The sequence below is a fragment of the Clupea harengus genome, chromosome 8 (genome assembly GCF_900700415.2).
Source record: "Clupea harengus chromosome 8, Ch_v2.0.2, whole genome shotgun sequence".
In the NCBI taxonomy this organism is placed as follows: Eukaryota; Metazoa; Chordata; class Actinopteri; order Clupeiformes; family Clupeidae; genus Clupea; species Clupea harengus.
The window spans coordinates 25,028,794-25,043,756 of NC_045159.1; the positions used below are offsets into that span (position 1 = coordinate 25,028,794).

Below are 14,963 nucleotides of genomic sequence, written 5' to 3' on the forward strand. Positions count from 1 at the left end.
CTATCCATGTTTCTTTGGTAAAAAGTGTGTCAGCCCTCCTCATAACTAGTAACTATCGCCGTTCATTTTGCACCGTTAACCCCTCCTCCTCCCTCTACTCCGCCCCTCCCCGAGTGTACATTATGTCCGAAGAAGGGTAGGCACCAGCTGTTCTGTTTTGTCACATACACAGAAGACCTGCGTGTTGATATACAGCTGGCCATAATCACACTATGTCCTGTACGGAGATCCAAACCTCGGGTAAGCCAGACGCAGTTTTCACCATTTAACCTGTCACCAGCCTCGTATGCGTTTTCATAGAACTGAAGACAGGTTTTGTTGATGTATTTGGCTTTGGCATCCAGCTCATACCGAAAGGCTTCTGGGCTGTATCTCATTTTCTGGTCTGGGTGTATGTTGTTAGTTGTATTGCAGCTGAAAGCATGATAACTATTGTAAACATTAATGCAAATCAGTTCAGCATGATCCTGGTTACAATACCATAACAATGTCAGTCGAGGGGGACTTTTAAAATGAGAAAACAGTGATGACCGTCTGGTGGGGACATTCTCTGCGCAAGCAGGGTCTAAATTACACGACAAATAATGAGCCACTCTGAAACCAAACAAAAAAAGGTATTTGGAAAGAAGCATAAAAATGAAAAGCAATTCACTTTTCTCTGATGAATAAAACGAGATTTTAACATTTCTGTATTTTTTTTTTTTAAATGTTCAAGATAAGTAGCCTACCCTATTCATACAATTCAAAACTACCAAAGCTCACCTCTCCCATGTCCGTAACATTATGCATTAGCCTACTCAATGAAGCCTGTTAATAGTTCAGTCATTCTACCACAGAATATGCAGAATTGCCGACCAGGTCCAGAATCAGATGGAGATAACATGGCAACAGTAGCCTAGCCTACCAGTTCCAGACTTGTTCAAATGAGCTGTCACAACACCCTTGTAACAGGACTGTTGCTCAGTGGAGAGAGTGAAAGGAAAGAAACCTATTCATCCAGAATTGCGGTATTGGATATCAAATACAAGTAGCCGAAGAGCTAATATTAGCTGGGTTCCAATTCTATTTTCACATTCCCTATTGTAAGTGCATTCGTGAACATTTGGCAAAAGAAAATATGAAGTGGGATCCACCCCCCTTGAAGATCCATCCTATATTCAGGACTTCATATTCTAATATCCAAAATTCACATAAAATAGTTGGATAGAAACAGCTATTGACACTTGAATCTACAATATCAGATGGCTAGGCTACGCCTACTAGCAGAGGCTAATTGTACTCATTCATTGTCCTAACCAATGTTTTCATCCACCAGTTCCAGGCAGTTAAAGAGGCAGTACACCTAACAGAGTTTTAGTCTACATCTAGAGAGCAAGCTAACAGCCAGCCATTATACAGCCTACTTGCCTTGTAAACACCAACAACAGCACAACAGACACTGTAGTCTACATAGAGAAACAGGTAACCAATGGCAAAATGTCATAATGTTTAGTTTTATTAAATGGTTCAATCCCCCGCCCAACTCCAGTGTGCTCCAGTTAAATTTCAAACATGCTGCCTTAATTTTACCTTGAATTTAGCCAAGCTCTCAGTTAAGAGGAGTTTTTACCCACAGGCAGTGAGACTATTGATCTCAATTTGAGTTACTCACTAAGTTTTTATTTTATTTTGCACAGTGTGGAGCGTAGACCCTTTTACATTTCATGTTCGTGTATGTGACAAATAAAGTACTTGAACTTGAACTTCCTTAAGGTCCATCAAAATTCAAGGGATTATTAAAGTGTTACATGTTTACAGATTGAAGGCAATCTCTCAATTATCTTATCTGACAGATGCCTTTTATTTTAAGGCCATACTTAAAAGGTGAGTGATTATGCATAATCTGAAATGTATTTAAAAATGCAAGCTTTCAGAGCTGACATCGCCAGCTACCAAATCATCGTACTGCTGCTTGCTACTGTGTCTTGCTTACACACACTAAAATCAGGAGCTGTAAACTGTTGAGATAAGAATGCAGTCAATTTGTGTCTGTAAACAGTTTAACACAGCTCCACTGTGTATAGGTAGGTAAGGCAGAAAATGCTCTAAAAATGATCTAATCTAAACAATGGACTTCCAGAATCACAAATTCTGCCCAGAGGGACAAATTACTGCATATTAGAGAATGTCTCTCTGATCTTATCACACCAAAAGACTTTGTATGAGAGGATGTGTGATGATGTGATTGTCACTACAGATGAGTATGTGCTCTGACTGCCATGCCATCGAGCCTGGCTCTGTAGACCCGGGTTCAAGTCCGGGTGGGGTGACCCTGCTCTTCCTTCGCTACAGGTCGTCTCTCTGATCTTATCACACTAAAAGACTTCCATTGTGTGTGTTTACAGCAACAACTCAGAGAGTGCCAGAGGGCAGCCAGACATTAGTCAGGCATGGCCACAGTTTAAAAAATTACCCACACCTGGTTGTTTGCCACAACCTCTTCCGCTGTCACAGAGAGAAGGATGTTTGTGACTTCCAAGTTATGTGCAAATATAAATGAATGTAGTATATTTATGTTTGGTCTTTAATTGTTCCTTGTGATGTGCACAGCAGTCTGATCATGGTTTCATTGCAATCTGAAGTACATGTCATAGTTGTATTATTTGAATAGAGTCTTCACTTTACTTCTGCATATTAATCTGCATCCAGGGCACCTCAGTGCTATTCAGCTGCAGCCTACCAAAGGATTATTTGGGCCAAAGTTTATTGCCTTAAGACACAGGACAAAACCATTGAATTTGTATAAAGTTCAGACACACTTAAGCCTTCCAGCCTGGTGTTTTTCTGATCAATTTGGTAACTCACTTTAGTAGTGTTCACATACAGCGACTTTACAGAGACTTTAGTTTGTTGAAATTCAAGTTCAGTCATCACCTTCACCAAACCAACCCCTAACCTTAACCATAAATTGTAGTTAGCAGCGTTTCAACAGATTTTGTTTATAATCTGAGCATCTGTAGAAGGAGACCATCCAAATAAAGTTTGACCAAAAGAAAAAGAAAAAAGTAGTCACAAAAAACTCAGGATCACTGCAGGTGTGAATTTCCCTGTTTAAGACTTTAATCTGTACACAAATGTACTTAAACTATCATTCCAGAGGGGAAAGTAAGTTGTAAATTAAGGGGTTCAGTTTTGTAAACCAGAGCGCAATCACATCACAACACAGCACAAGGCCATGTATGTCTCAAAGTTGCTGAACAAAACTAGCCTATAGCCCTCCCCTTTGTATGCATTGACAGCCATGGCCAGGGGTGTATGTTGTCAGTGAGTCCTAATGCTGTGAGCACGTTTAAGTAAGCTTGCTCTAGCTTGTTTCAGCTGGGTCTCATTAGGGATTCTGTCAGCATTTTTGCACTGACAACAAGCTGCACCAGTTCCAGTGGCTCTAGGGAGATCCATGTCATTATCCAGGGCCCTTTCTGAAAACATTTTGGACAATGGAGAGCAAGCGTATCATAGTACAATAACATTTCTCTATGGTATTCAAACAATCTAGCTTTCTATAATATGTGTGTAAACCCCTTTCTTGACAATAGTCAGTCCACGGTTATTGTGAAGCGATACCATGTCGTAACCATGTGTCTCTTTTCCATCTGTAGGAGAGAATCATTGTAAAAAGGGCTGTAATACAGAGATACATGGATTACAGAGCATTGCAACCCTTGTGCGCTCAGTGGAGGAGACCCCAAAGCCCATCTCCACACAAGTGAAGGGGACCATCCCTACCTGGATTCGTGGGAACCTGCTCCGCAATGGACCAGGGAAATTTGAGTTTGGCAATGAACAGTAAGTAGAGTCAAAACACTAAAGCATTTCATGCACTGTGAACATCTATATTAGTACTTTTGTATATCTCAGGCTTATGGTTTTGGGCTGATTTGACATAAATGTTCCTACAAACACTATACTAACAAAAAGGTCTAGAATCATCTATAAACTAAATCTGCAGTATGTTATAAATGATCAGATTATCCAATTAGCTTTTGACAACAACATCATTTTACCAGTTCTTTTCAGGCTCACACATCTAACTGACTTTTCTTTATGATCACATCCCTTCTGTAGTTATAACCACTTGATCTTTTCTTTATGATCACATCCTTTCTGCAGTTATAACCACTGGTTTATGATCACATCTTTCTGCAGTTATAACCACTGGTTTGATGGGATGGCTCTGCTGCACCAGTTCAGGATTGAGGACGGCCAGGTGACATACAAGAGCCGTTTCTTACGCAGCGATTCATACCAACAGAACAGCGAGCGCGACCGCATCATGGTCTCTGAGTTTGGCACCGTGGCTATGCCCGACCCCTGCAAGAACGTCTTCCTGCGCTTTCTTTCCCGCTTTGAAATGATTAGTGAGTGATGACTCTGAATTTGCTACAGTAGAGTTTTTTTTTTTCAAGTGTTGGAACCAACTGGTCTGCCTGATGTCCTATGTAGCATTGAATATGCAGATGTTAATGTTAATGGGCAGCAATCAATCAATCAATTCAATTTTATATAGCGCTTCTCTATATACCCGAAGTCGCTTTACAGAGTCCAGAGTCCAGTAGTCATACACACACAGTCATACCGGTGGTGGTAAGCTACCTCAGTAGCCACAGCTGCCCTGGGATTGATAATGTCATTGGGTTTCACTGCTCCTAATTTTGTTGACCCATGCAATATACATGTTCCAGGGTACTGCTCAAATCCTGAGAATGTCTTACACAGTTCTGTTTTAGGCCTTTCTGCTTTTGCAATAACTTCAATAACAAAACTATCAGTGGCAATACACAGTCTTTATGTCATCCAAGGCAGAATTTCACAGAGCACTTACAACTTAAGAAATGTTTTGTACAAAGTAAACCTTAAGTAAATAGTGACAATAAGAGCACAACACTGAAAACACACTTCCATCTCTGTACAACACAGGGAATCTGTAAAATTCCACTTTCATGCTGGTTGAATAGCGACGGTTGTGGGTTTTGGATTTAATTACTTTGAATAATCTAATTTCAAAGGAATTGAGAAACCCTTGAGTGTGTTAGATGCATTTGTAAAGGCTTTTACAGAGATGACAGAGTATGGAGAAATCTCTTGGATTGAAATATTTGCTGTTGCGCAAGCAAGCAAGCAAGCAAAAAAAAAAAAACTGTGTCAAACACTCATGTTGCAAGGACACGTGTACAGTTGCATAACCTAACCTAACAGTGGAGGGGAAGCAAATGATTTCCTTACAGGATTTCGCTCAAAATATCAGTGTCATATGACTCAATGAGCTCAATGGTTTGTGGGGTTAAATGAAGGTAATTTACATGAGGTATTTCATGTGGTGTCAACCCAGCAAAATGTGTTGGAGAACTGAATACCTTTTTCATTTTTCATACCTCACATTCCTTTCATACCTCTCATTCCTTTCGTATAGCTGAAAATATGTAATATGCCACTTCTGGTGCAACTTGTATAACAGCTTGTCTGTAAAATCAACTAGTGTGTAGCAACATTTCTAAATTTTGAATCACAGCAGCTATTTCCATTGTCATGGAATAACGTACCATCTTTCTTTTCTCCTCAAAGAACCAACTGACAATGCGAGTGTGAGCTTCGTCAAATACAAAGGTGACTACTATGTCAGCACCGAGACTAACTTCATGCACAAGGTGGATCCAGGAACGTTGGAAAGTGTTGAGAAGGTACGAATATCAAAACACGTTAAAAATACACTTTGACCATTCCGGATGTGGGTATTCCCAATTCATGCACCCATGACAGATTGAAAAAAAAAATTGAATTAATATTAATTTAACAGAGAATAGATAAGTAAGTGGCACCGTAGTCAATGTAGTCAGTAGTCAATAGGGCTTGCAAATGTCAGTGAGCAAATGTAAGTGTTGTAAGCGTTTTTTGTGGTGTGCATGAAAAGTAAAAATCTCAAGGCTGCAAACAGATGGAAAACCCTATTGAAAAAAACAACAACCCAAAATCTGGATACCCAGCGCCCCAGATGGCTAGCAAGATGGGATCTTTTAAAGGCTTTTACAACATTTGTTACAGATTATAATTAGCTTCCCAACCACGCCCAACGACCAGCACCAATAGATAGAAAACATTTAGCAACTTCCTCAGTTCTTTGGTGTGTATAAATTGTGCTGTAATTACAAGTGTTGACTTTTGTTTGGGGATATCTTTAGGTGGACTGGAGCAAATACATTGCTGTGAATGGAGCAACAGCACATCCGCACAATGATCCTGACGGCACCACCTACAACATGGGCAACTCATATGGAGCGAAAGGTAATATATAGCAAGAAGACTTTACAGTTTACATATAAGCAAGTGCCTCTGCTACTCTTGAACAAAAAATATCTGTTCCTTGCTAACAAACTTGACTTGTAATCATTCTTACACAGCATTCAGCATTCGTGTCCTTCTAATGTTATATGAACTTTTGGATTGTGTGCGTATTGATCTGGGTATGAGTGCAGAGTGCAGAATCTGACTGGATTGTGTGCGTATTGATCTGGGTATGAGTGCAGAGTGCAGAATCTGACTGGATTGTGTGCGTATTGATCTGGGTATGCGTGCAGAGTGCAGAATCTGACTGGCAATTTTTCTTTTTTCCCCAGGCGTTTTCTACAACATTATTTGTGTTCCTCCTAAGCAGGAGACAGATGATGACAGTCTCCAGGGGTCAAAGGTTCTGTGCTCCATCGCTCCTGCTGACAAGGGCCGGCCATCCTACTACCACAGTTTTGGTAAAACTCGTTCAATTCAACACTATAACCACAGCTTGTTTTTAGTTTTTTTTTTATAGAACGGATTTAAGTATTTCATGCTGAATACCTTTCTTCCCTTATACTATATATATATTTTGTTTACCACATAATTCCATATGTGTTTCTTCATAGTTTTGATGTCTTCAATATTAATCTGCAATGTAGAAACAATTTTAAATAAAGAAAAACCATTGAATGAGAAGGTGTGTCCAAACTTTCGACTGGTACTGTATGTAAACTCTAACCTATCTATGACTTTTTTGATTTTGAGTAGGAGTAGATATCAGCCATCTGAGAAACTATATCAATCTAGAGCCATTGAAACCCCCTTTTTTTTCGCCATGCTGTGAACTATTAGATATGCTGATTATATTCTCAAATAAATCCTGGATAATTCATTGTGTTTGATCATGATCATGTGACGGTCGTATTAATATATTTACTGGTGGTGTTTCTCATCTGGGCTTTGCAGGAATGTCAGCAAACTATGTGGTGTTCATTGAACAGCCTATTAAGATGAACCTTTGGAAGATTATCACATGTAAGATGACGGGAAAGGGTATTAGTGATGCCGTATACTGGGACCCCAAACAGGAGACCGTCATCCACCTAATCCACAAAAAGACCGGCCAGGTGAGCAGACAACACCTCTTATGGGTACTACAGAAAGGGTAGAACCCATAAGAAAATTGAAGAAAAGAGAGAACGTCGGTCCTTACACAATATCCAACCTCAGGATTTGCTGAGCTGTGAAAACTGCATGGTGTCTTCTGTTTGTTTCTGCAGGTCAGCACAGTGAAGTACCACACCAAAGCCATGTCCACCTTCCACCAGATCAATGCCTTTGAGCAGGATGGTTTCCTCATGGTGGATCTGTGTGCCTCAGATGATGGCGGGGCCATCAACAACTACAACCTTCAGAACATGCGCAAGTCAGGGGAGGCTTTAGATCAGGTAATCCCTGTTAAATTGTATCTCTCTCTCTCCCTCCCTCTCTCTCTCTCTCTCTCTCTCTCTCTCTCTCTCTCTCGATATTTTTATCTCTTGCATTGTGTGCATTTCTCTCCTTTGCTCTGTTGTTTGCATATATTTATTCATAGTTCATGATTTTGTTGGAAAGACACGTGTTTTCAAAACGCATTGAAATATAGTGGGGTGTTCGAAGCATGCATCGGATGTTGTGCTGTTGTTGGACTCTCTGTGCTGGAATTACTTCTACCACTCAGGTTATGTATCCCTTTTGTGTCCGGTGAGATTAGTGTGTGTAACTCTTTACTCTCGTTTATAATTTTGTGCGTGTTTATGCTGCCTCGCATCATTGCAATGTAAGGCCTGCCCTCCTGTGGGCCTAGTGTGTCATGACTTCTCCCCTGTATTTGTGTTAAAAAACGGCATTCCCAGGGATGAAATTGCTTAGAATCTGAGATTTCTGCCTCACCTTGCCTTCTTTCACACTAGCTTGTTACAATATGCTGATGAGGAATATTAGTGAAGCACTCTTACATATCGCAATCTCTTCCTTCTTTGTCTCATTCTGTCTCTCTGTTTCTGTGTTCCAGTTGCTCTGTGGCATGTAGGCTACATGCGCATATCACTGTGTAGGCTATGCACCCAGATAGCAAGCATTTTGGTGTGCCATTTCTGGTCCACTCTCAGACCACCATCATCTTTAGTGTAACTGGGCCTGGATATTAAGGAAATAATATAAAATGTTTGCACTTCCTTGAATTTCTAAATCATATCTTTGGCAAAGTCTATTTCAAATATCAGTCATTAAAGAGAAGTTCATGATACTAGAAGGCTCTTAAGGTGAAGAATGACTAAAGACTTTAAGTGTCAATTAAAGACCAATGTTTCGCACTGGTAACATCTTTAAAAAATGTAAAGGGTTGTTGAAAATTAAAGAAACATACATTTTTGAAGGTGAGGGGAAAAACGGTGGGCCCTTTGTCTGTGTCACCAGCGTACCGTCGGAAAAATAAAATAGGTCAGCAGACCACTAGCTCCACTAGTGGTCCACTGGCCTTTTGCGTTCAGGGTACGCACACCCATATACATATGAAATTCGGGTAAATCCAGTCTAGTCTAGTTTTCTTAAGAGCAGGCTGTTGCAGAAGAATGTCCTTCAAACGAAGTGCAGAGAAGCACATTCGGTGCTTCAAAGGAAAGCAGAAGTTGTTTAGGTGTTTTGGAGGAATGTTTTTAATTACACTTCTGCATTTCCCTTGAAAAGCTGTTGTCCAAAACATCCTGGTTTTAAAGAAACCTTGCGTAATAGCTCTGTTCTGTTACTTCCTGTTTATCTACATTTCTGTATCTCCAGGGATTTTGACCACACAGTGCTCCCAGGATTTTGCAATGTTGCATTTTCACAAGTTCAAGGATTTCAAGCAATTGCGGGTTGCAATTTTCTCTTATTACCATTACCCAGAGAGCAAGAATATCAGTCCACCGGTGGATTTTGAGTGTCAGCTCTTGGACCACCCTCATCTTTATTGTAACTGGGCGTAGAATGGGATAGTATCTTTATCTATATTCTGTTCAAATATCAGCCGTTAAACAGAATTTGTTCATGGTTGGCATAGGCTCTGAAGGTGAAACATGGCTTGCTCAGTTTAAGACTTATGTTATGCACTGGTAACATCTATACAAACGTTAAAGTTTGGTGAAAATTACTGAGGAAGGAAAATGACATATATATTGTGAGTGGTGTATTGCTGCACAAAGTGACTATCTTGAAGGAGAGGTAAGGTTTCGCTTTTTATAGGCACAGTACAGGAACTGTTTGATTGCACCTCGTAGCTCACAACCTCCCATATCTTAAGCATTCCCCATTTGTGTAGGCTACTGATCACTGCTGCTTTTGCGTTTTATGCATCAGGTTATTTCCCTGCCTCTGTGATATCCCATATCCTATCATAAGCTATATTTGTCCAACATAGGGTCATTATCTGACCAAAACATGAAGGCACTGGCCTTTCTCTACTATTCAATTCAATTCAATTCAATTCAATTCAATTTTATTTATATAGCGCCATAACAATACAATTGTCTCTAGGCGCTTTACAGAGCCCAGAGCCTGAAACCCCCTTAGTGCAAGCACAATGGCAACACGGGCAAGAAAAAACTCCCTGTTAGTCAGGAAGGAACCTTAAGCAGAACCACGGCACATAAGGGGGAACCCATCTGCTTGAGGTCGGCCGGGTGGAGATAGGAAGGGGGGAAGGGGGAGGGTTGTGTGGCAGAAGGGGAAGGGAAACAACAGGTGTTGTACATAGCCTGCATTTGGTAGATGTACATAATATATATACAGACATCCAGTGGTAAATACATGATACAGACAAGACCAGTTTAGTGGATATACACTTTGCTGATAGGGTTACTATTACAGGGGTAAGGGGAGTAGGAACAGAGAAACATGTCGATGGTGGCAATAATATATATTGTATATAAATGCTAGCATAGGTTATGAGGTAGAGTAAGTGTACGGCAGTGCGGTGGCGGTGGGTGCAATTGGTCGAGGGTTTCTGCAGGTAGACCGGGTGGAGAGACTACAGCAGCGTCCCATGGCGAAGATAGTCTAGATTAGGAGAGAAAGAAAAAGAACAGAGTGAGTGGGTTATTATAGGCATTAGCAATGTGATAAGAAAGGAGAGGGAGAGGGAGAGAGAGAGAGAGAGAGGCTGCCTGGCTGGGTGTATGGGGATTTTATTTAGTATTTAGTTGGCTGGTGACAGTCGCAATACGCGCCGTGTGCTGTACCCGGGATCTTCCGCACTCCTTCACGGTACAACATACGCTGTCTGTAGCCCAGTTATGTTGATTAGGGGGGTATTGCATGTGTTTTAGATGTGTTTAGCTATGCTGGCATTTAGCATTTAGTTTGGTTTGGCATTTAGTTTGGTTTAGCATTAGTTATGTTTAGTTATGCTGTCATTTAGCAATTAGTTTGGTTTGGTACATATGGAGATTTTAGTCGTAAGCTTTGTTAGGGTTGCAGGGTACAACATACGCTGTCTGTAGCCCAGTAATATACGTTTTTTTTTTTTTTTCTTATGTGTTCAGTTATGTCTAGTTATGCTTGCTGACTGGCTGGCCCAGCAGGTGATGGGTTTGTTGACGCAATTACTTGTGGCTATAGGATGCACTAAAGAGGAATGTCTTTAGTCTTGATTTGAATATAGGTAGGGTGTCTGCATCTCGGATGGAGGCAGGGAGATTGTTCCAGAGGAGGGGGGCTCGGTAGCTAAAGGCTCTGCCTCCTACTGTGGTTACTTACTGTACTACAGCCAGAAGCTCTGGAGTGGGGCCTTTGCTGTGGAAGTAGGCATTGACAGTGACACTGAACTGTAATATTTAGAGTGGTGTGTAGGTGCGTGTGAGTATGTACAATTGGGCTGTGTGTGGTTGTGTGTGTGTGTATTTGTACCTGTGCATGTAGGGGTGCATATTTGCAGTGTTCTTGAAAAACCAAACCAACAGAAACAGACCAATCATAATGTTACTATTTAGAAATAGTTTTTGTTACAAAGACGAATCTTTTCCTCTGCACTTGTTTGTGCCACACAATTTGTGAATATTTGCACCTATGTAGGTGTGTAGTGTTTGTTTATAGCATAAGATTGTGTTAAACAGTGTTTTACTGTGAGAGAGTGAATGTTGAATTGTTCGTTTGAAGTGGAAATATGTTTCAGTATTCTGAGAACAACTGTTGGTTTTCAATGCAAAAACCTGTCAAAAATGATCAAAACAGATAACAATTTTTATGAATTCAATTGAAATTGAGAATTTAGTTGATTTTTATTTCAGAATTCCTGCAGCAAAATCATTCCAATAATCCTGGGGGAATGATGATGTGTACATTTGTGCTACTGTCAAACACTCAATCTTTGTTTTATGAAGGTGTACAACGACATGTGCAGAGTGTTCCCTCGTCGCTTTGTGCTGCCCCTCAACATAACCAATGACACACCTGTGGACCAAAACCTGAACACACGACCCAACAGCACAGCAACAGCCATGAAAATTACAAATGACAAGGTATTATGTTTGCAATTATGCTCTCTCTCAAACATTTTGGTATCATAACACTAAAGTGTGCGTACCTGTGCATGTCTTGTGTGTATTCGGTTTACAAGAAGACAGATCAGATGATCCACTTTATTACTTGCTTAACTAATCCCACCTCGCCTTTTAGGTGTTCTGTACCCATGAGAATCTCCATGGCGATGACCTTGAGGAGTTTGGTGGTTTAGAGTTTCCACAGATAAACTACAACAGGTGTAACACCAAACCCTACCGCTACTTCTACGGGTGTGGCTTCAGACACCTGATAGGGGATTCCTTACTCAAGATGGACTTGGAGGGCAAACACATTAAGGTGAAAACACGCTCACTCTTATTTTGACCTACATAGAGCAGACTCACATTCACAATCCTCATTATGTAGCTCATTCTACTTTTGAGAATGGAATTGATTGTTTTCATTTGCTACTAAATCATCATAGATGATTTGAGAATGAATATGCTTTCAGTATAAAAAAAAGGAAACCTAATGGATAGTCTATACATGTAGACACAGAGTTTTGAGGCAGTTTTCTTGTCTTGCAGTCCTGGTACCAGCAGGGTCTGTTCCCCTCCGAGCCTGTCTTTGTTCCAACACCAGAGGGGACGGAGGAGGACGATGGGGTCATCCTCTCAGTAGTCATCACCCCCACTGAGGTAAGCCACGGTCACACAACATGTACCAATTTCAGGAAATCTCAGACATAAAAAAAGCAAGTTTGGTGTTCACAGGGTGCAGTGTTTAAAAATGTGTTGAATCATGTCACAGGGCTATGATCCCTCAAGGTGTGACTGAAGCCCTAATAGCATGCAGTTAGAGTACACAGCAGGTGTGAAAAAAGAGTCTCACCCTGCAAAGTGAGCCTCTCACGATCAATGTCAATTTGGTCTTCCAAGATTGTGGGTGACCAGAGGGTGCTTATATAGGGTTTGTTGTTGTTCACCTTCTCATTCCATAGTGGAGCATAGGCCATCAATCGCGAATTTGGTATCCACTTGTTCTCGATGTCTCAGTAATCCAGTAAAACCACTGAGTGAGGGATTGGCTCTCCCAGCTTCAGTTTACAGCACCTGGTATTCCCAGTTGGTCTCCCATCCAAGTACTTACCAGGCCCAGTACTGCTTATCTTCTGAGATAGTACGAGATCAGGCGTGCTAAGTGTGGTGTGGCTGTAAGCCTTACATAGGGTAACCTCGAGTTAAAAATGAAGATAACCTGCTCTGAGCAGTTTTAGAGATGCAGCGTAAATTGCCATGACAGCATACCTTGGGTAAAACTTCACTTTTCGTAGCATGGGTTAATCGTGATGTTACACCCGACATCACAAAGTTACCTGGATAAGCCAGTAACCAGTGACCTTGTTTCATAAAACAGCCCGCAGAGGAGCTACGGTGGCACTGGAGTGCAAAACACAACAATTAAAAAACTAGGGCTGTTAACGTTAATGCTTGCGCAATCACATAATGATTAGTAATAATGATTAGTATTGGTTAGATCAGCATAGTGATATTCTGTACCCTGATCTCTCGCTGTCACTTGTTGTTATTTAGTATGGTAAATTATACTTCATAATGTAGTTTTACACCAAGAGGGTAATGTAATTAGACAATGTGGCTGAAAAAGACAAAATAAGCATTTGAACATCTATATATTGCGTATGTATTCTCATGTGTTGTGTTATGTAATGAAATGCAATGAAATGAAATGAATCTTTCTTCCCAGGATAAAGGAACATTTTTGCTGGTTCTGGATGCTAAGACCTTCGAGGAGCTGGGCAGGGCTGAGGTACCGGTCAACATCCCATATGGCTTCCATGGGGCCTTCCACCCCACTGGCTAGACTAGCAAGTCTTCAGTCAACACAGCTACCACCTTCATCAAGAGGGCCATCATCACTGGCCAAAGATCCAACTCTTATGACACTTACATAATTGTGCCTTCTAACCTCAAATGTTACTTTAACATACATTACTATTAACATTGACATTTTCAATGTAATCAGTTGGGAATAGCTTTATATCCAAAGTGACTTACAAGGCATAAAAAGAAATGGTCAAGCAGGTTCTCCTGTCAACACAGCTACCACCTTCATCAAGAGGGCCATCATCACTGGCCAAAGATTCAACTCTTATGATACATGTGCTGATTCTAGCCTACACATTATCATCGAGAAGGGGGCTCTCAGTAAGGATTTCACAGGAAACCCTGATCTATGTAATCATTTCCATGACACTTACATAATTGTGCCTTCTAACCTCAAATGTTACTTTAACAAACATTACTATTGACTTTAAGCTTTATATCCAAAGTGACTTGGAAGTCAAGGAGAAATCAAAGAGACCCAAGAGCCATTTGTTACAGAATTCTCAAGTTTTAGGTAGATGAGAGGAGAGGACGAGAGAGAGGAAGCTCCTTTAAAGAAGCTTTAGGGAGCTTTTTTTTTAGTGGTTGGAGAGTGAAAATGTGTCAAGAGTCTAGGCGTAGACTTAATGCAAAGGACCTTTCAAAAGTAAAGGAATTTGAAATGTAAAACACATACATACAAGTTACAAACTTCTATGTTAAATTATGCCTTTTTCAGGCATCAGATGGGTATTAAATCTTGTATTATATGATTTGCTTCTAATGTATATGTATACTAATTGAAATTGAAGTAATTGTTCATTTAATTTGAATGAAACATTTAATGACTGTTACTTTCTTTCCAGCACTTTGTATTTAGTTTAATATGCCATAATACCTGACCATGTTTTCTACTTTTTGTATTTTGTACAATTTTGTTACTAACTGTATGAATGACGTATTAATTACATAAATAGCATTTCAAAACTTCAGTTCATTCTATTCATTATTCATGTTTCGGCTGTCAGAAAAGGACTCATGCACGAGAAAGTAGTACAGTAAGATGAAGGGCTAAGGGAAGTTGTAGCTATCTTAATTGTTTTATTTTACAACCCAGTGCCATAAACACATCAAGAAGTATTCAGTGGACTAGGGAAGTACTGTTTTGTCTATAATTCTAAGTACATAGTATTCTACTTCCTGGCTGATTAATTAATATATTTCCTTTAATATCTGTTCAAGGCTTCAATATAGTAA

General features: G+C 40.3%; 1 protein-coding gene and 1 pseudogene across 1 annotated transcript; one reads left to right on the plus strand and one right to left on the minus strand.

Annotated features, from left to right (window-relative positions):
• The first annotated feature begins 131 nt into the window (after positions 1-131).
• Positions 132-14,698, plus strand: bco2a (beta-carotene oxygenase 2a). Its single transcript, XM_012834801.2, has 12 exons — positions 132-240; positions 3,639-3,825; positions 4,186-4,397; positions 5,602-5,717; positions 6,216-6,318; positions 6,651-6,779; positions 7,273-7,433; positions 7,587-7,754; positions 11,703-11,840; positions 11,998-12,180; positions 12,411-12,521; positions 13,588-14,698. The coding sequence occupies exons 1-12, from the start codon at positions 213-215 to the stop codon at positions 13,702-13,704; spliced, it is 1,653 nt and encodes a 550-aa protein (XP_012690255.2). The 5' UTR covers positions 132-212; the 3' UTR covers positions 13,705-14,698.
• LOC116221614 lies at positions 12,924-13,042 on the minus strand (annotated as a pseudogene).
• Positions 14,699-14,963: the final 265 nt, after the last annotated feature.